A 22,635-nucleotide genomic window follows, 5' to 3' on the forward strand; every position below is an offset into this window, starting at 1 on the left:
TCCTTTTGTGGTCATAAACCTTGTGTCAAAATTTTATAGATTTCTATTTACTTCAACTAAAGTTATAGTGCGAAAACCAAGAAAATGCTTATTTGGGCCCTAATTTTTAAAATATTGGGACCAAAACTCCCAAAATCAATCCCAACCTTCCTTTTGTGGTCATAAACCTTGCGTTAAAATTTCATAGATTTCCATTCACTTTTACTAAAGTTAGAGTGCGAAAAACTAAAAGTATTCGGACGACGACAACGTGATACCAATATATTTTCAATGCGATACCAATCAATTTTCAATTTTTGTGGTCGTATAAAAACTGGAATTCTATTTTTACAAAATTTACTCCTGGATACTATCTTATGAACATTAACAAACTTCTGTCTAAGTTTGGTAGAAATCCAGGATACTTCAAGAAAGTTATTAAAATTTCAAAAAACTTTAACCACAGAGTGAATATTTGTGGCCGCCGCTGCCGCCTCCCCTGACAACACCAACAGAATGTAGGATCACTATGTCTCGCTTTTTCTACTAAAGTTGAAGGCCCGACCAAAATTCTTCTTTTTGGCCCCATATTCCTAAATATCAGAGATATTAACCCCAAACTGACACAAAGCCTTCCCTTTATTATATGGAACCTTGTGGTACAATGTCAGAGAGATCCATACAGTAAACCATAAGATATTGTCCCGAAACTTCAAAAATGCTTGTTTTTGGCTCCCTTTTGGCTCTTAATTCCTAGACTGTTTGCCCTGTGACCCTTAAAATTAATCCCAACCGTCTATTTAATGGCATGAACATTGTGGTACAATTTCAGAGTAATTGAAATGCTTATTGGCATGAAACTAGATAAATGTATGTTTTGGACCCCTTTGGGCCCCTAATTCCTAAACCAATGGGACCATAACCCCCAAAATCAATCCCAACCTTCCTTTTGTGGTTATAAACATTTTGTTTAAATTTTATTGATGTCTTTTTACTTATACTAAATTTATTATCCGGAAACCATCCATCTTAAAACAATGCTGACAACAACGTGATACCAATATACAACCGCACAATTTTCTGCGGTTGTATAAAAATATTGCCACATGAAAACACAAAGCAGTTAAGTAATTAGATTTTAATTTCAAAATATAAGTATGTATACAGACAACAAAGACACAATCACACTTTTTGCACCAAAATTACACCACTAATATCTAAAGAGAGCAGTGAACTTATCCCAAATGCTAAATGTAAACATTTATGAAGTCTATATTTTAATTAAGGCTATACCTTATCATGATGATGATTTTTCCTTCGCCAGTGTAAGAGTTGGGGGCAGTTGGAAAAAAAAATTAAAGAAAAATATATATAAATGTTCCAAAGAAAAAAACCTTCTGTAAACAGAATAAATGTTATATGAAACACAAAATTGTCCCACATGATAGTCTTTACTTTAGTTGACAGAGAGAACTTAAAAACTAATTTGTCTTAGGTTGTAATAAAAAAATTCCTAGATTCTCCATTTTCCTGAAAGATTACACATAAAAAAATACCTCCTTTTTTCCTCCCCAAATGAAAAAAAGTGGGCTTAAAGGATACAAAACAGATTACCCTGTGTTAGCAGTTGTACAAAAGTGCATACATTAAAATGAAGTACATAGTCAATATAATTTCCTTTCTTGAAAACTGTTTAATGCAGTTTTTACAAAGCAATCACTTTCCCCGGTTACCAGCAGAGTTTTTATTTGTACAGATAGCGGAAGCAAATTTAATGGACTAGTTATATAACTACATCCCTCCTTACTTTGGAAAAAGAATTCTGTAAAAAATTATAGATGCAGCCAAATTTAAGTTTTGAAATAGTGTATAAAAATCAAAGTAGAACAATCTAACAAAAAAAATTCAGCCAGCACTTGTGTGGTCACATTATCTTTGTTTAAACTTTTAAGTAATTTGTTTATATTAGATAAAAACAACAAAGAACACATTCAAAGAAAGAAAAACAGTATTGAAAATGATTGCATATGAATAATAAAGTGAATAATACTTCTAACAATAAAATATCTAAATAATAGTGCAATGTAAGGGGGTATTATTTTTATTTTTTTGGAAAAATGATTTGATAGTTTTGCCAAAATCTACAAAAAAGCTTATAGGAAATGTGTACCTCATTGAACATATTGAGTTCATTGTCTACCTACTTCTATGAAACTCAGGTAATAATTTAAAAGTGGCTACTGAAGCTGAGCACTATATTCAAAACAACTTTCTGGCAGTATTCAAATTAACTACTGGCATTGCATTAGTTACAGAAAACTAAAAATATGATAAGCACTTTTGTCCTTATCTAACAATCAATAAATAAATCACAATGTAGAAAAAAAATCAACAAGAAAGCATACACTCTCATACATTCAAACAATAATCACAACTCTTTCATCATGTAAAAATATCAGCAAAATTTTATTTATTATTGATGTTTCGCCTGTTTTGTTATTTTCAATTTTCACAAAATCAACAATATAAATGGTGTACTATAAGTTTAAGCAAACAAACAGATTGAATTATTGGGTAGTTTTTCTTTGGTCAAACCTTTGCTGAATACACATCAGGAATGGTGACAATGTTCTTTACTAATGACTTTGTATCTGAAATTTGTTTATATTTTACATTTGTTTAGCCCATTTGACATCCTGTTCTAAGGGTTATGGTACTTCCATATTTTAAGACTCAATAAACAATTACTGTCAAATTTTCATACAAATATGTACATGAAAACATTATAAACATCAGATGAAATTTTCTTTTCTTTATTCTCATATCAAAAATGCAGCAGTTCAAAAGTTAAAAAAAAACAACAAAAAAACAAGAATATAAATATCCTTAAGACATTATGCCTAATAACACTATCACATTCCCATGTTAAGGGAAACCCAAATTTGTTATATTTATCAAACAGTTAAGTTCGTAGTGAACATGGGCACTACCATTTAAGTTATAAATAACAAAATATTTTTATAACTTTCTCTTTTTATCACTTTAATTTTGAAATGTTATGGTTTTTTCTTTTTAATTTACTAGACCAAAAAGTTAAAGCATATAGTTGTTTATATGTATCATGTCATCAGAGGCAAACATGATTATAACAAATAACAAAAAGTTACTGACAAACACTTTAAGATATTATTACAAATAATTTATATACAAGATACAAGAATGCATTCTTGGGTTGAGTATTTTGAGAATAAGCTAAAGATCAACATTTTATACCTCAGTTCTACCTTCAAACAAGCTGTCATTTTTGGGACTAATACAAAGTAACTCAATAGTTATGATTCAAAACTTATTTCTCTTATTACTATCAATAAATAAAGCGCCCTAAAGAATAAAACATGATCCTGATGAAAGTATGATAAACAACTTGTACATTGAAAATTCAACAAATATGAATGATGATATCCAGTTTCATAAATTTATTCAAGACCCTCAATTTGTTTGAATTATGTTTGTTCATACATGCTGTAATCTAACATGAGGTAAAAATTCATATACTTATAAGTTTTAATATTTTCATAAAATTTACATAAAGTAAAGCATCAAAAAGTAATATACAAAAATTAGAATTATTCACATAATGAATTTCTTTTTTATAATTTTAAATTTATATAATTTTTACATATAAGACTAGATGAAAAGGAATGTTTGGAATTGTTTGTTTAAACAAAGATATGTTTTATCAATCTTGTGTCATATTTGCACCCTTCATGTTAAGTTACTATCGCCACTGCATCCTTGTTACACCTGTTCGTATCCAGACTGTCTACTCCTCTTACGACCAATAAGGTAAGCTATCAGCACTATTACAACCAATCCTGCTAAAGCAGCACCTACTGCGATGGGTACTACAGAGTTGGTGTCAGAGTCAGCGGAGCATTCTGATATACCTGTAATAAGATTGATATGATAAGTATACTGTATGAATATTTATAGTGCAGAAATGAAATTTCCCAAAATTTGTTTTTGCAATTTTCCAAGTTATAAAGGGCCATAACTCTAAAACAACTAGTGACTAACTGCCCATATTTGACCTCTGTCTGCAAGTTTTGGTTGAAAGAATTGCACAAGTACATGTAATTCATAACATTTGGATAAGGAAAACTTTAGTAATAGTGACAAATTGAAAAAAAATAGCAATTTTCCAAGTTATACAAGGCATAACTAGAACAGTAAGTTACTATTTCCAATTTCTAACTTTGTCTGCAAGTTTTGGTTCTTAACATTGCGTTAAAGTTTCTTTAGATATTAGGCAAACTTAAGTGTGTGGAAACAAAATGTTTTTAATTTCCAAGTTATAAAGGGACATAACTCTATATCAGTCAATGACTCAATGCCAAAATTGGAACTCTGCAAGTTTTGGTTCTTAGAATTGTAAACCAGTTTCAAAAATTTGGATGAGCAATTTTTGAGTTAGAATGCCAGAAATGGAATATGGGACAGACAGACAGACAATCAAGGGTAAAACTTAATGCCCTCTTTGCATAGCGACAGGTATACATATCTATTGAAACCTTTTATAACAAATCAAAGACACAAAAAACATATTTATCAAAATTTCATTAGTTGAATACAAATCAAAAAAATCTAGAGGATTTTTACATAAAAGTCACCTTAAGATTCTTATTGCAAGTTATATAATTAAGTTATTTATTTACACACCAAACATTAAATTAATATTGATATATTCATTGCAAACATTATTATACATGGCAGAAAATTTTTCACATATTTAGAATAATTGGTATTCAAGTTAAACCTACCAGAACTTTTAAATTCTGTAATATTTTTTTGGAAGGCAGCATATTGCAAGTTGTATGTTCTGAAATTAACTCCCTGTATATCCAATTCACTTTTATCGTTACACTTGTAGCTTCCGTCTTTATCTGCAGCAAACTGACCCTTTGTAAATGTTTTCCTCACCATCAGGGTTTCTGTAAAAAAAGGTAGGTATAAGTAAAGATTGATCTGGACTATCAACATTTTTTATAAAGCAGTCCATAGAATTTATAAAGGTTAAATGCCTTACTTTTCACACTTTACATTTGTTGAAGATTATACATGATAGCTATGAAAAGCCATTTTGATTGATAGGAACTTTGAATGTTATTTTAATTAAGGTAAGAAATTGCGGACTAGTATACATGACCAAATACTGTGTTGTTTTATGATGATAATCATGGAAAAGAATTGCATTTCAGGAAAGCAGTTAACAAGTTTTATTAAATAAATTAATTGTTTCAAAGTAATATTTAAATAACTAAAACTTACAATATTATGAAATCCACCCCCTAACAAAATAAATAAATAAATGTATGCAACTAAAGTACTTGATTATATACTAGTATTTGCAGTTTCACTTTTCCCCAGATAGTAAACAATTATGACATACAAACAGAGAAATAGAACTAAAAAAACAAAAACAAACAAGAATGTGTCCATAGTACACTGATGCCCATTCGCAATATCATTTTCTATTTTTAGTGGACCGTGAAATTGGTGTAAAAACTCTATTTTGGCATTTAATTTAAAAAGATCATATCAAGGGCACAGGTATACTGAGTTTCAAGTTGATTGGACTTCAACTTCATCAAAAACTACCTTGGCTAAAAACTTTAACCTGAAGCGAGACAAACAGACAGAAGGACAGACGGACGGAAGGACGAAAGGATGCACAGACCAGAAAACATAATGCCCCTCTACTATCGTAGCTGGGGCATAAAAATAATTTTTCCCTCTTTGCAATGCCTAATAATCACTAGATACAACAATTTGGATGGGCTAATTAATATGACATTGAGAAACATAGACTTCAATTGTCTGACCAAGATTGGCTCCCTTGGGAAAGTTCAAAATCAGGAACATGCCTTTTTTCCCTCATGTGGAAGTTCATAAATAAGTATTTTAGAGCTTTTTTACAATCATAATCATGACAAGAGATCAGAATAATACAGTTTAGTCTAAATTGTGAAAATTGGCAGGTAAAATATTACTGGAAATAACACAAGAATTAAATGTGCTTTAAGAAAATGGAATATTTTGGACTCATCTTTATTTTAGTGGGAAACAATATTTTTATGGACTTCTTGCCAGGGTAAAGCTTAAGGTAAACCAGGAATTCAAATGTACAATCAAGTTAACAATTATTGTAGGCTTTTATGCATGATTAAACAAACCAGGAAATCAAATACCCACAAAAACTGCATTTTTCCTCAATCCATGAAAACTGATATCAGTGAAAACAATAAAACAAAAGTGTCTATTGAGGTCTATAGTATGTTTTTCAGTTACTGAACATTTATCAGCTTTTATTTTAATTTTAAATTAAAATAAAAGCCGATAAATACCTTCCCTGTCAATTTCAGGAAACAATTCTTTATCTAAATTGAATGTTATATCCACATCTGAGAAGTAATATCCAGTGTCAGATTTTGTAAAGGTCATCAGCATCTTGGATGTCTTATAAAATGTGACGGTCATGGTCTGTGTCATATTGGAAGCATCACAGTCTCCAGCATACTCTGTTTCGTTGTTTTTATCTTCTTTATTGATACCAAGTGTCTTTGTAACATTAACCTACAATATAATATCTCAGATTAAGACTGAGTACCAGCCATTACCAAGTGTCTTTGTAACATTAACCTACAATATAATATCTCAGATTAAGACTGAGTACCAGACATTTCTCATTATCTATTGATATATTCTCCTAGAGATTTCTATGAAATAAGTCAAAACTATATAAAATTTTATATGAAATAGTAAAAAATAGCTACGAATTTTCAAACTTTTTTTTACCATAAAAAGAATTTGAATATCCAAAGACAAAGGGAGGAAATGTCTGATTTTATTCAATTAACTTTGCGTGTGTTAATTTTTAACTAAACAATTCAAAAGAAACCAAAAGATAATAAATTAATAAAGTTGCCATAAATTCATCAACTATGGACAAATGGTAGACCAAGGCATCAAACAACCTACATTGTACTTATTTTAGAATCTTAAATTAAATATCCTAGATTTCCATACTACTTACTTTATTGACTAGAACAGGTAAGGTGAATTCAATTCCTGCTTTGAACATGAGACAAGTTCCATTTACATTGGCTGCTTTGTATGTGTTGACATCAGGTGCACCAGGTGCAGGAGTTGGATATACTGGCTGTGCAGGTGTTGTTGGCTTTGCTGGTGTTGTTACTGGTGCTTCTGATGTTGATTCATTAGTTGGTGGTTTTGTTGTTGGCTGAGTTGTTACTACTGGTGCCTCTGATGTAGATTCATTCGTTGGTGGTTTTGTTGTTGGCTCCGTAGGTGGTATTGTTGGTGCCTCTGATGTGGTTTCATTGTTTTTCTCTGTAGTTTGAACTGGTGGCTGTGATGTCATAGCTGCTTCTGTTGTAAGACCATCTATTGCTGTACAATCCTCAGCTGAAAAAGTTAAAAATATAAATTTTGTTAATTACAGCCAAACATGTTTATAAGTCACCCTCTGGATAAGAGAAAACTAACCTTATAAGAAAGGCGACCAATTGAATTGAGGTTTAAATACACATGCATCATATATATATTACAGAAAACAAGAAGATGATGATTGATCATCATTGAAAAAGACACTTTTGCCTAAAAAGAGCAGAATTATGACCTTTATATTGATTGTATAATTACAGATGTTTTGGTAGAAAATTTGCATCATAGATATTTATCAAGGAGCAACTGAGATCAACTCAGGTCTTTGGTTGGCTTTGAGTTGCTCAGTCTTCAGTTTTCTATGTTGAGTTTAGTGTACTGTTGTTTGTCTTTAAGTATTTTTTTGCCATGGCATTGTCAGTTTGAATATATCCCTTTCATTTGCCTTTGAAAAGATGGTATTTTTTGCCACTGTTTTACAGATTTCTGTTGAGATATAGATAATTTAGATATAGAAAACATTCTCAAAGGTTGAATAACGTCAATGAGGGGTCAATCTCTCCTGGAGAGACCCATGTAAAATACGACTTTCTTCTAGAATTTATATAAATCCTTGGCATCTTAGCTATAATATTTTTAACTTTTCATCAATGTTCATAACTTCTTAACACATATAAACAAGAATGTGTCCATAGTACATGGATGCCCCACTCCCTCTATCATTTTCTATGTTTAGTGGATCCTGCAAATGTGACCAAAACTAATTTTGCTTTAAAATTAGAAAGATTGTATCATAGGCAACATGTGTACGAAGTTTTTATTAGATTGGACTTCAACTTCATTAAAGACTTTAACCTGACCTGGAACATACAGACAGATGACCAAGCAGACAGCCAAACAGACTGTAAACATGATGTCCCTAGATGTGGGCATAAAATTTTTTTTTTTATATATATTAAAGGAACTAGATTTCAGTTTATATCTATCTATATATTCAACAGGATGTATTTTAATCATCCATATATTACACAAGTGATTAGATAATCTACCTGATGATCTATATAAATCATAAGTAAACAATCCTGATCAGTATTTATTCAGTCTATTTGCAATATTCATAAATAATTTATCTCATTTTAAATAATTTTCTGTCACACAATCAGCATGGACAGAGTAATATATATATTCAAAATTGTCATAACTGTTTAAATATGCATACATGACAGATACATCAACAGTGTACTAAATCATCAATAGTAGATGTATTACCTTAGTAACCACTATATATCTATTAGAACGTTATACATATCAAACATTGTACAGGTATTAGTCAAGGGGACAGCTGTTGCAAATGTACTTAATTCAATGGTATACAATTATAAATTGGATCAATAATATACAATAAATTGGGAAAAGTCTTTTACAAGCAAATATTTTATCTTAAAAGATTATCCTTTTTAACAAAAATTTGTAAAATGTCATCTTCTGTGTAAAATTAATTTTTCTAACACTTTTAACAAAGAGGATAACTCATAATTACTTGGTTTTGGTTACTTAAATTTAGATTATATACTGAATTTGGCAAGTTAATAGTTACATGTAAAGACTTAAGTTTTGCACTTAACCAAAGTCACTCAAGCATGTAATGTAAATAATAGTCACCTAATGTAGCTGAAGACATTATTCTATAAAAGAGAACTATATAAAAGAAATTTTTATGTGTATCACAACACATACATACATTGACTAAAATAAAAAAAAAAAAAAAAAAAAAAAATGATTTTCATTTTATCATGGAGAAGAACCTAATATATGACCTGCGTAAGATAGTATCAACCAAATGTGTGTTACCAAGATCCTGCAACACTAGCTATCATCATCATTCTTCTTGTAATCAGAAGTAGGCAATAGACCACTTGAAAGTTCATTGCATTTCCATCAAAAACTTTGGTTTTAGTGGACATCATTCGTACGTTTAGGGGTATTGTCACTCTGTGCCCCATGTTGAGTGTGGGGATGCATGAATCATTTGGCAAATTAAATTCTTTTTATTGATATTCAGCACTGCTGAAATTGTGATAAAATACTTAGGGATGACATCAAAAGTTCAATGTAGGATAAAAAAAAACTTAATTCATATAGTTCTTTCATTGACCCCCCTCTTAACTTAATTTGGGAAAAATTGATTGTTCCATAAGGATATATATAAAATCGATGCCAATTTACCCCCCCCCACCCAAACTATTTGAATTAAGTTTTATATCCTTCATTGATTTTTTTATGTCGTCCTTTACAGAACAAATATCATTTCTTGTTAATCCTGCATGATGATGATCACAAAGACACTTTATGAAATTTAATAGAGCAGCGATACAGACATTCCCCCTTTATCAGGTAAATGACTTCACAAAGATGCAACAAACTTTTAAGGTGAAGGACACGATTGAAAGTGTTATACATGACTACATGTGAATGGTAGAATATTTTGACGATCCTTACCTGGAGAGTAAGAAGTACCAGTGACATTGAAAGCCTGGATCTTGACATCACTGATTGTCATAGAGAAATCATACACTTCGCCATCTTTTCCTTCCACTGGATTAAATTTGATTACCCTAGGTTCTGTACATGTATAGGAAGCTGTCATTGTAGATAGTTTTGTACTGCTAACAGTTGTTGCAGTCTTTGGAACTGAAAAATACATATTTTAAAATAACAAACTAATTCATATTGTACTGCCTTTTAAATTTAGCTAAAATTCAATCTTGATCATTATATGGGCATATCTAAGTTACAGGTAACAGTTGTGCAATGGAAAAAAAAGAATAAGGGGTACTATGGACATCTTAAAAAGCACTACACATACAAATGTAGTTCATAACTAGTATATTAAAGGAACTATGCAGCTAACATCAGATAAATTAACATAATAAGGTATCATATGGATAGACACCTTTGGAATCAAAATATAACAAAAGTTTGTGTCAAAGGCTCATTTCTAAAAATTGAAATTTTCAACAGAGTAAAAACTTTCAATTGGCTAATTAGAATAACCATGCATGAAATCAAGTATCCACAAACATACTATTTTTCAAAAATCAAAGAAAATCCAAAAAATTTGCAGGAAGACAAAATATTAAGGTGAAAAAAATTAACTATTCAGACTGTTTATCATGATCTCAATTGCCTTTAAATTCGTTCACCTGGTCAAAAAGTCTTATGTAATTTGATTGTCAATCTGCATCTGAAAAAAATTGTAACCACACAAGTGAACAAATGTACATCTAATACTTGAACTTGTTCACATAAAAAGTAAAATGAAAAAATAAATGATTCATAACTTATAACATACCATTATCACCATTATTGAATATGGAATCTGGCATGAAAGTGAGGGTAAGATCCATAATCACATTAGAATCTGCTCCTAGTGTGAATTTAAAGTCTAAATTCCCCTTAACACCAGATGCAAAAGTAAGATCTACACTGGATACTGTCTCTTTACACTCTCCACCGCCCAAAGCACCACCATCTAGTGTTGATTCTGCTTTCATCTGAAAAATATAAATAAAAAATAGAGCACAAAATGCATTTAAGGTACATTTTGTACAATCTAGATCTGATGTCCTCCACTCTCTAGGAATGTAACTGTCTCTCACCGGATTCTACTTTGATTTTGGAAATCATGTAAAGATAGATTAAAATTATAACAGATACCCTTATTATGATTGAGATCAAATTTGGTTTAATATTGGCCTCGTAAGTTAATAAAAATTTCTTGTGGCCATTTTTAACAGTAAATCATTAACAAGTACCATAGCAAAACTTTATCAGCACCTCATAAAAACATTAATGACATGTTTGATTTCATTCGATACAGGCCAGTGCACCTCTAGAAGAAGCATTTGTATGTATTTCCTATAAGCATGATAAGGTCTTATGTTTGAGGGAGTTCTCTGCTTGCTGCCATTGTGGATGAGGATCAGCTTCAAAGGAACAACACCTCACTAGAAACATTCATGATTTGCCATGTTTGTTTCAATCCATTCAGTGGTTCTCTATAAGAATAAAAATGTATGTACTATCCATAGGGTCCTATTTAAACATAGCCCCCATGGATCAGCTACAAAGTAACAACACTTGGTCAGCACCTCATCAGGAACATTCATGCCATGTTTGGTTATATTCTATTCAGTGGTTGTTTAAATAGAAAACATTTGTATGTATTGTCAATAGTGTCCTATGCTAAACAAAGTCCTCGCTGGCGCCTGGCGGCCACCCTTGATTATGGTTCGGCTTCAGAGTAACAACACTTGGTCATCACCTCAAAAAGAACATTCAAGCCATGTTTGGTTTCATTACATTTAGTGGTTCTCTGAAAAAAGACATTTGTATGTATTTCCAATAGGGTCCTGTGTTGACTAAATCCACCACTGGCAGCCATCTTGGATGATGGATCTGCTTCAAAGTAACAACACTTGGTCAACTCATAAAAAGGAACATTCATGTCATGTTTGGTTTCATTCAATTAAGTGGTTCTCTAAAAGAAGACATTTGTATGTATTGTCTATAGGGTCCTATGTTAAACTAAGCATCTTGGTGGCCATCATGGATTACAGATTGACTTTAAAGTAACAACACTTTGTCAGTACATTTAAAGGAACATTCAAGCCATATTTGGTTTCATTACATTCAGTGGTTCTCTAAGAAGAAATAATTTGCATGTATTGAATTGTCCATAGGGCCCTATGTTTAACAAAGTCAATCACTCATAAGAAACAATTTTACATTTATCATGTTTACGCCAAGTTTGGTTTCCTTCCATTCAGTGCTTCTCAAGAAGAAGTTCAATGTGTAAAAAGTGAAGGACGACAGATGCCAAGTGATGAGAAAAGCTCATGTGAGCTAAAAAGAAGAAAACATTAATATATTACGTCTGATTTTAATAAAATTGAGAATGGAAATGGGGAATGTGTCAAAGAGACAACAACCCGACCAAATAAAAAACAACAGCAGAGGGTCACCAACAGGTCTTCAATGTAGCGAGAAATTCCCGCACCCGGAGGCGTCCTTCAGCTGGCCCCTAAACAAATATATACTAGTCCAGTGATAATGAACGCCATACTAATTTCCAAATTGTACACAAGAAACTAAAATTAAAATAATACAAGACTAACAAAGGCCAGAGGCTCCTAACCCGAATAATTCAGTCGTTATATTCCGCTGATCTACGAAGGCTACATTAACGCCTGAACGTCTTCCTCGATCAAGATCGTCAACCGGAATTTTCACATCGCTTTGCAATATGGGAATTTTGATTTAAACTGGCAGCTAAAGAAGGAGGAGTTCCGGATGTTAATTGATGTAAACTGATGTTAATTGATGTTTATTAATTATTATCGGATTTGTGTTAATTGAACACACGTGTTTGGTAAGACAATTACAAGAGAGTTGCGCAGACTCATTATCCTGATCGCCGCTGATTGGCTCTCTATCACAGAGAGCAGCCGACGCGGCCAATGATCACAAAGAGTTCAAGCCCTCGTGTGGGAGAAAATCGGACACGGAAAGGGCTTGAATTATTCGAGTTAAGAGGCTCCTGACTTGGGACAGGCGCAAAAATGCGGCGGGGTTAAACATGTTTGTGAGATCTCAACCCTCCCCCTATACCTCTGACCAATGTAGAAAAGTAAACGCATAACAATACGCACATTAAAATTCAGTTCAAGAGAAGTCCGAGTCTGATGTCAGAAGATGTAACCAAAGAAAATAAACAAAATGACAATAATGCATAAATAACAACAGACTACTAGCAGTTAACTGACATGCCAGCTCCAGACTTCAATTAAACTGACTGAAAGATTATGATTTCATCATATGAACATCAGGCACAATCCTTCCCGTTAGGGGTTTAGTATCATACCATCATAACATATATGAGAAGAACATAACCCGTGTCATGCCAACAACTGTTTTTAAAAAAATAAATGTGTTTAGTTCCGATGCAAAGACCTTATTAATGACTCAATATTAACGCCAAAATATGCAATCTTTAATGACTTGACAACAGTATCGTAATTATATCCCTTCTTATAAGTCTATTCAAAGGTTTTGTAAGTTTCTGAGGTGAATACTGACACCTTTGTGCTTTATAAAGAATATTTCCATAAAAAATTGGATGTGAAATACCTGAACGTATTAGAAGTCTGCATGTTGAGCTATATTTACGAATGATGTCTTTATACCGATGATAAAATTTAGTAAATGTTTTGACTAGTTTGTGATATCGAAAACCCAATGCATTATTGTATGTTTGTACAAAAGTACTTCATTGTGCATGTAAGCAATGAAACGGTAGTAAAGCTCTTAAACTTTTTGGTTCTTTTACATACTAAAGCTTCCTAAAGGTTGGGTTATGAGCATTCCTCCTTAAAAGTAAAATCCAGACTAGTGCATTTAAAGCTTTAAATTTATATACTTTTATACATATACTTACACTTGAATTGCTCTTTAACAAAAGAGTAAGATTAGCATTCATGTCCATCATAATACATGGTTTTTTTGGATCAGGATATCGAACCTGTTTAGCACTACACCCTTCAAACAAAATAAAAAGAAATGTATGAAAATGCAATGTATAGTATAAATCAAATAAAAATCCAAGGTTAATTAGGAGATAATCTAAAAAGATTCAGTAGATTGCAAGGACTTCAAACGGCATGTAATTGAATTAAGTGTGAGAGAATTCAGTTAAAAGTAAAAAATTATCTTATTTACATGTACATGTACCTGAAATTATCAACCATTTGATAGGTAGATGTTTCACATGCAGTTGATGAGCTTTCATTCAACAGCAATGTTCATAACAAAAGCTAGCTGCTGAACTGTAGCTCTTAGGTGCTTTTGACATGTTTTGACTATTTGGAACCATATGGATTTGGAGGGTTTTTCAGGGGCCTCGGGCCACTCATTTCATGGGGAAAATTTGGTTGATTATATAGGGAATCACTGACGCATGACTGGACCGGGCCCCCTCTTATGAAAAATTTCTGGATCTGCCACTGGGATAGATTGTATTGTGCTTCAATGTACTGTGAATTCATTTTATTTCATAAACACCAATTTTCATGGAATAAGGGAAATATTTAGTTTCCTGGGTATTTTATTTTGTTGTATCACCAAAATATGTACAGAAAACTATGCTAAATGTGTACTTTGTCTATATTTTCAATTGGTGGTTAACCTATACCCATGAAAAATTGTATCCCATGAAAAATAATGAATTTACATTAAATAATAAGGGAACAGATAGTAGGACAGAACACTTCAAAACAGACATTCAAATATTTTTGCATACATGTATAATTTCAGTCAATGGGTTTCTTCAGGACTGTGAAATCAATTTCCTTCATATCGACCTTGTAAATCAATACTGTTAGAGTCTGTAGTGCTTGTGTCATCCTATCCAACATCTAAAATAGCTAACCAAAGAAACAAAAGTTGATAGTACCAATTTTCATAATATTGGAACACTACAGAGGAAGATTTAGGGGAACTTTTGTGGGAAAATTTGGGTAACTTTTAATAGGGAATCAGTCTGAGGCATGACTGAAGTTAGTGAGCCTCCCTTATGAAAATTTCTGGATCTGCCACTGCTCTCAAGAACATCAATTTATTTACCAAATTTAAAATAATACAAACCTATTAATTTTGTCTAATCACTCATTGAAATATTGTAGTAAGTACAGTTTTGTACTAGGAAAAACAATGCATGTTTGTTCAATCATTACTATATTGTTTTCCCTGAATATTTCAGTGTTCACTATGGTATATTCTTCTTATAAAAATGTAAAATTTGAAGATTTCTATTATATAAAAGAATTTGTTCTTGTCAATTCAGGAAGTAAATATCATATAGTAAAGATGATACATGACACTTTTTTTATCCTAAATTTGATAATCCAAAGAAGGTGTAAAGGGGATATCTTCGTTGAAGAATGCGAAATTAAATTGCCATTTCAGGATGACTGCCTTGCACATTGATCTTTTTACAGATTTCACGAAACATGGTGAATAACAAACCTTTTTCACGGCTGCACGTGAAATAAAAATGGCAAAACATATTGCACGAAAATATCCCTTTATCACCCTCTCCAAATAGTATATATAAAAAAAAAAAAAAGCTATCAAATGGCATCCTAATGTCACACTATCACAAGAAATTATCAAGTTTGATATGAATATTTGCATTTGGAAAGTTGTCTTTAGCTTCTTCAAACATCATACAATTTTTCTTTTTTAAGGTTGAAACTAAAAATTGCCTTATTAAGTTGTTTTAAGATTTTTTAATCAATATTTCATGTATTAAGACACATAGAGCAATAACAAAACCCAAACACATTCAACATGTCCAACACAATTATCAATTAAACATTTTCTTATAATCTCTTTAACTACATGGTGAATATAATGCAAATGCATTATTTCCATTATTGATTTTAGTCACTTAACTTTGTTAATACATGTAATACATGTACATGAACATTTTCTAATATGATACCAGAACATTGTTAATGTCAAGAACTAGAACACATTTTAATTCCAATTAAAAGCCAAAAAGGGCATATAGAAAATACATGTGTAAGGAAAAAGATTATTAAGCATAGAAACATAGAAATTAGATATACAATCACAATTCATTTAGACTGTAATATAAAGCCATGAAAGCCCTTGGTTTATATATACAAGTAGTACAATGTACAAATGATGTATGTAATATTGTTACGTCATAAAAAAATATAACAATATTGTTACGTCATAAAAAAATATACACCTATTAACTCCTGTATTGACTTTAACATGTTAAATGAATTTTAAAACAGCAATAAGCACAATAAATTAAATATAAATTAAACAATTTTCAAAAGATGCATTTTAATGTGTGAATTACTTAGCTAGAATAATTCAAACATATATATATATATTGTCCAAAATGTTTTATTTCCAGTTTAATTACAAACAATTCTAATAATTTTTAACAAATGAGAACCAAAACATGAAAAAGTTGTGTTAAATTTTTGAAGCTGTTGGATTAAAATAGACTGAATTCAGTCTACAGAAATATACATTTGTACATTGTATCAGTATAATTATTTTACTATCTTTTGAACAATTACCTGAATAATCAGTGGTGGATCCAGGATTTTACATAAGTGGGGGCCCACTGACTGCCTAAGAGGGGACCCGCTCCAGTCACGCTTCAGTGATTCTCTATATAAGCAACTAAATATTTTCCAAAAAAGGGGGGACCCGGGCCCCAATCCCTAAATCCCCCTCTGATAATCCAGTATTTATATTTCACTCACTTCAATTGCTACATTTGGAGGACAATGACTGTAAAAGGGGGCTGTAATTATTTGAGTTACTTGAATAAAAGATATTTTTAAGTGTAATTAAGGGGGATCTTTTTTTAAGTTTTCAAAACAGGACAAAATCATTAGAAAATTGTTGACTTATCCCAAATTGCACTGATTGTAAGCTCGGTATTTTATTGTTTTGGTCACTTTTTTCTTGACAAAGTACCAGAATGTCTAACCACTAAGAAGGTAACTTGTCGAAAGCTATATTCAAGAGTCAAAAAGCAGTAATATGAAAGCAGTCTATTGTTTCCCATTTTTGATTCAGTACATAGACCAATAAAAGGGGACAATACAGCAGTTCCAGAATACAGCAGTTAGTTGAATTTGTCATGTGACTTCCATTACCATGTGTATGTGACCAATATGTAGGCATCGTCATTACCAACACATGTTGAGCAAACTCAAACTCATTTTAAAAACAAAATAAATATATGCCCACCTCAAATGGAATCACATCTTATTTTATCCTTCCTTTAGGATACTTCTGGAAATATTTTGCATCAATAAGCACAAAAAAGGTAGGACTTTGTAACTACGTAAAAATTTCTATCTGTCAATAAAAAAAAGTCCAGACGTAATTAATGGCTTCAGAGTTATGACGTCGTAGGAAGGCCTTGTCAGACGTCATAATTATTTGGACTTAAGATTACATACTTATGGGACATAAATTATTTCTATACTACCTTACAGAATCTGAAAGTGCTGGAAACTTTTAATAGAGCCGGGATAGTGGCACCTTTTTATCTGGTAAATGAAGTCATACAGGCATGCGAAATCAACAATCTTTTCCAGTGTAAGACATGCTTCCAGAAATGTGGTACATCACTAAAGTATACATTGTATGTTCAAATGACATGTATTGTCAATACCCATTTTTGTACAACTTCGCTCTGATCAAGTTTTGTTGTAAATGTCCGTCATGCATGTTTATATAGTTTAATACCAAACCAAATCATTTAAAACAACTAGAATAATAAGTGTGCAAACTTACGTCAGTTAATAAGAAATACTTACCAATTATGAGGAGGGCGGTGATGAGAAGAGTAAACCCGTTCATTTTTCAGAATGATGTTGAAATGTAAATTTTAAGGATCTAGAAAACCTATAACAAAAAGAAAAGTATGTAATACAAATTCTTAGACTGTTCTATTGTATTTCAGTGACACACAAGGCAATAATAAGTGTCAATGCTTACCAAATATATCAATAATAATCTCAATGAATCCCAATCACCTGCCGCTCATACGGATCATATGACTTCGTCATGTGACCTTGACTTTACTGAAATTATTTCGTAAAGTGTTCATCAATATACATTAAAACAATCCTTTTTCTGAATTTGAAATTATTAAGGATAATCATAATTTCTTATATGAGTATATAAAAAGTTAATTAACGTATATTGGTACATAATCGACAGTTCTTTGTATCTTGTTCATATGACTGATTTAGAAATTTACAAACACGATAAATTTACACTTTAATGTAAATTTCAGGACAACAATCATGAAACCGTCAATTGTAGCTGTTGATGAAATGTTTCCTGAGGGAGCAGGACCTTACATGGACATTGAAGAAGTAATAAGCAATATATCAATCCTAATTATTGAGAAAGAAATAAGTATTGCTGCCCTCATTTGTTCATAAATCTGATATTTCGAGTTTAAGATATGGCACAAAAATATGCACCTGAAAATTATTTGGTGAATATAGGTATCTTGTTTTGTTACCCTCATTGAAGCAATTGTTACATTGGTAACACACATGGAAGTTTAATAACTGATATAAAACCTGGCCAGATGCAGCCATTATAAAAAGGGAGTTCCCAACCCAAGATAAAATGGGGGGATCCAACCTTATGTCCCTATTCAAATGCATTGGTCCGACATTCAAAAAGAGGGAGGGTTCCAACCCCTCCACCAAATCCCACCCCCTCTGAATCCGCCACCTTACAATACCTGCTATGACCATATCTGCTGCAAACTGGGCTATATATTCAGTTGCACATTTTGAACTTTTGTGATGTCCAGTTATGGCGGACAAATAGTGATAAGGTGTATGGTGGATAAATTTGCATACAAGTGGAAATACGTCTATTGACATTGTACAACAATCATTTCTCTTGTGGCATCAGACATTTTCTATTTTGACCTCAAAATTTTACGGAAACCTTTGTGATTCCAAGTTATGACAGACATATAGCGATAAGGTATATTTAGACTGATCACATAAGTGATTTTCCTTTGCAATACTAGCAAATTTGTTATTCTTTCTGGAAAGGAATTTCAACTAGCTGTAATAATTATAATTTTCCGCGTTTCGAAGTATAGAGGAAAATTATTGTACTAACGGTTCTTTCAATATATGTACATGATGTATGGACACGTGATATTAATTGTAGTATCACATGAATGGCTATTTTTGGCGGGTTAATTTCCCTATCAGACCATTCTCTCGCCAACTTCGAACTGGTCAAGTTCAGATTTAATGTTGGTTCATTATTGTTTGATTTTTTCTTGTTTTTTGTACTAGATATTGGTATTTTTGTTTGCTATTACACATTTTGATGATATTTTGTTTATGTAAACATAAGCTAATTTTCAGTATTGTCCAAGTACACCTCTCGAGACGATCTTCCAAGCATTAGGGTTTGGACACAGGTTTCCATAACGACTAAGGTAACTTGGTTGTTGGTTTTTCCTGGCAGGCGGGTTCATTTATGACGGAGTCAATGTTTTCATTTTGTATTGAAAGCATTGTTTATATGTATATACATGTATATATTATTGCAAAATATTATGTTTGTTTTGATAGATTATAATAAAATCCGGTGTCGACTCCTTCTAGTCTTGTGGGCGTACGGCAATTATAAATTGTGTTTGATATATTTATTGTTATATATAAGTATAGTGTGTACCTCATTTTACTGTCAAATTAAGTGACTCATTAAGCACATGGATTCACTTGACAGCTTTGATGTCAAAAACACTGTTAATTAACAACCAATAATGTAAGTTAAGTTAAAGGTCACATGATTTGTTTATTTCAAAGTTGTTTAACAAAAAAAACTGTCTGATTTAAAATATAACTTAAGTAATAAAATAAGGCCTAAATTTAGATGGGAAAAGGTTTGTTCTTCTTCAATTCAGGCCATGAGTCTCATGACCTTCATTTTCATAGGTTGACAGGTGTGTGACCAGTGTTATGGTAGAATCAATAACAACTCAAATTATTGCAAAATCAAAGTAGAACAGCTGGCTATAACTGTAGACCAATTGGACCTATTTATGAAAAGCTTTAAATCAAAGATAAAATTTAGGCCTTCCAACTCTGCCCATAATGAAACAAAAAGTAAATCCCCCTAAATTAAGGCAACTCCCTGAATAATAAAGGAAATGAGATAAATCATCCCACTGTAATTAAGCCGAAGTGTTCTCCTCAGGGCCTCTTGGCATCAGGGTAATGTGATGCTATAATCTTAAATGTGATGCTATCTGAAGTGGTTTTCTTATAGATTTATCATTATGTTATGGATGTGATGCTATAATTTTTAGAATTAAGATGGTATTTCAATTTCCTCTGTTTACCAGGATGCTAAATGTAATATCTGGGGAGAACACTGAAAGGCCCACCTAAGTATGGAATGAATTTAAATATAGCCTTTTCAAAAGTGGGGTGAGCCTTGCTTCCTTTCAGTGCATTACCTGATTAATTCATTCCGAAATATAACACAAATAGAATTGTTCATGTACATTGTTGTTGTATTAATCTTGCAAAGGGACAGAATAATTAAAATTGATGAGCTCAAGCATAAATTTATAATTTCGATCCCATGATTAACCATATTCAGCATGAATGGTATTTAACCATTTTAACATTTTATAACATTAGCTTTATTGTAAGGCAATTTTATCAAAATGAAATTACTTAGGCTCAGCTCTGCATCCTTGGTAGTCTGTTTATTTCCAAACTGAACTGTATTTTAAAGTAAAAAGTCTTTCCTTTATTCAAATGAAACATTTTTAGCAGTCATGTGCAAAATCACAGAACATTAAATGATTTGAACTGTCAAAACAGGGTTTTCACTAATAAATAAATGGTTCATCCCTCCAAAATGGTGTCCCAAGGGAAATAACTCAAACTCATATTTTGTCATTCAAATTGATTGCTAATTTGATACTTCTGCATTTTTCAGGCTGGAGGTTCTAGTGCTCTTCTGATGGATTTGGCAGCAAATGAAAAATCTGTCCATGCTGACTTTTATAATGGTAAGATTTGATTTGTATTTCATGTACTATACTTTATTTTATTTACACTGATTGAAAAGAGATGCTGATTCCAAATTATTTGTATTTCATACCTTATTGTTTACATTGATTGAATTTAGTTGTACATGTATCTTTTAATCAGCATCATGCAAGTATCATCCGTATGATGATAGTATTTAATCCAATAGAGGATCTGTTATGGGCAAATTAGTACAATAGTATATGCATGTACAATACAAAAAAAAACAGCTTGAATATGGAAATAGTATAAAATAATCATGGTGTTCAGTGTTTGCTGACCATGCACTGGAAGCAACATTATATCTGTTATGTAAAAACTTTGAATTCTTCTAGTGTCTGATACAGTTGAAAAAAATATGATAGTATCTGCAAGAGTCACTAAGGGTGTGTACTAAACTAAACATTCAACTAAAAAAGCAACTATATGAATAAAAACAAAAGATAAATATGTATTATATATTCCTCCTTGTTGCTGATGCACTTGTACAAGAATACTTAAAAGTTATCCAAATATTTGTATTGCTGCTTATTATCTTGACAAATTTTAAATCACTGTGTTTATCTCATAGTGTATGCTATATAGATATAGGAAGATGTGGTGTGAGTGCCAATGAGACAACTCTCCATCCAAATAACAATTTTAAAAAAGTAAACCATTATAGGTCAATGTACGGCCTCCAACACGGAGCCTTGGCTCACACCGAACAACAAGCTATAAAGGGCCCAAAAATTACTAGTGTAAAACCATTCAAACGGGAAAACGAACGAAGCCTTGAAGTTTGAAGGTGCTTGATCATGATTTGACAGTCAACCATAAAATTTTAAAACTAAATATGCTACTTCTCTTTGCATGCCGCATTTATGGTACAGAACCAATATTGTTTGGATCAAATTGAGAATTATCTTTTTGAAAAAAGAATTGTTCTGCTTTAAATATGTATTAAAGGAGGATTTATTGTCAGATATTTGATTTTATATACATTTGCATGAGAATTGACTGTAATTCGAAAGAATTTTGTGAAAAATAAGATTTTTTTTGTCATCAAATGAGTATGTGTAAGACAGATGAAGTTTATGAGTTGCTATTCACTAGTTGCTTTCTGGTCAGGAAATGTGCATACATCATTTTCAGTTTGATTACCCTGGCCAGCAAAATAGATTAATTTTCTGCAACTTTTTATGAATTTTTTTAATTTCAGATTTTGATGATCTATTTGATGATGAAGATTTATCATGAAGACCATGCTGTTTAACAAATACTAAACAAGATCTGCCTTTTAAAATGTTATAGAACATATTAATGTCATCCATGTACTACACCAAGTACTATAAGCATTCATTGTCATGTCACAAAACATATGTGTTTTTATTGTATTGAATATGTGCTATATTAAATAGTTTTTACTTAAAAGAAAATGACTGCTTGTTTTATGCCCCTGACATTAAGTGGTTTATCAAATTTTAAAATATAAAGCTGATAAATG

The 22,635-nt window shown here is 31.6% G+C and overlaps 2 protein-coding genes across 2 annotated transcripts; one reads left to right on the plus strand and one right to left on the minus strand.

Moving 5' to 3' along the window:
* Nucleotides 1-1,102: 1,102 nt before the first annotated feature.
* LOC143068533 (uncharacterized) lies at nt 1,103-18,148 on the minus strand. Its single transcript, XM_076242667.1, has 9 exons — nt 18,058-18,148; nt 17,877-17,964; nt 13,940-14,040; nt 10,796-10,997; nt 9,943-10,134; nt 7,073-7,464; nt 6,384-6,612; nt 4,800-4,970; nt 1,103-3,926 (listed from the first exon to the last, which is right to left on the minus strand). The coding sequence occupies exons 2-9, from the start codon at nt 17,917-17,919 to the stop codon at nt 3,778-3,780; spliced, it is 1,479 nt and encodes a 492-aa protein (XP_076098782.1). The 5' UTR covers nt 17,920-17,964; nt 18,058-18,148; the 3' UTR covers nt 1,103-3,777.
* A 136-nt stretch (nt 18,149-18,284) lies between these two features.
* LOC143068537 (COP9 signalosome complex subunit 9-like) lies at nt 18,285-22,567 on the plus strand. Its single transcript, XM_076242672.1, has 3 exons — nt 18,285-18,440; nt 21,058-21,130; nt 22,351-22,567. Exons 1-3 carry the CDS (start codon nt 18,369-18,371, stop codon nt 22,386-22,388), a joined length of 183 nt encoding a protein of 60 aa, XP_076098787.1. The 5' UTR covers nt 18,285-18,368; the 3' UTR covers nt 22,389-22,567.
* Nucleotides 22,568-22,635: the final 68 nt, after the last annotated feature.

This window comes from Mytilus galloprovincialis, chromosome 3 (assembly GCF_965363235.1).
Source record: "Mytilus galloprovincialis chromosome 3, xbMytGall1.hap1.1, whole genome shotgun sequence".
In the NCBI taxonomy this organism is placed as follows: Eukaryota; Metazoa; Mollusca; class Bivalvia; order Mytilida; family Mytilidae; genus Mytilus; species Mytilus galloprovincialis.

Bases quoted from the DNA above. Each gene is read 5' to 3' on its own strand.
- LOC143068533 (XM_076242667.1), bottom strand. From the start codon at position 17,919: ATGAACGGGTTTACTCTTCTCATCACCGCCCTCCTCATAATTG. The intron at 6,613-7,072 runs GTAAGTAGTATG...ATTATATTGTAG, and splicing joins TACCTGTTCTAGTCAATAAA to GTTAATGTTACAAAGACACT. The intron at 4,971-6,383 runs GTATTTATCGGC...CTTTTTTTACAG, and splicing joins TCCTGAAATTGACAGGGAAG to AAACCCTGATGGTGAGGAAA.
- LOC143068537 (XM_076242672.1), top strand. From the start codon at position 18,369: ATGAAACCGTCAATTGTAGCTGTTGATGAAATGTTTCCTGAGGGAGCA. The intron at 18,441-21,057 runs GTAATAAGCAAT...TGCATTTTTCAG, and splicing joins CTTACATGGACATTGAAGAA to GCTGGAGGTTCTAGTGCTCT. The intron at 21,131-22,350 runs GTAAGATTTGAT...TTTTAATTTCAG, and splicing joins CCATGCTGACTTTTATAATG to ATTTTGATGATCTATTTGAT.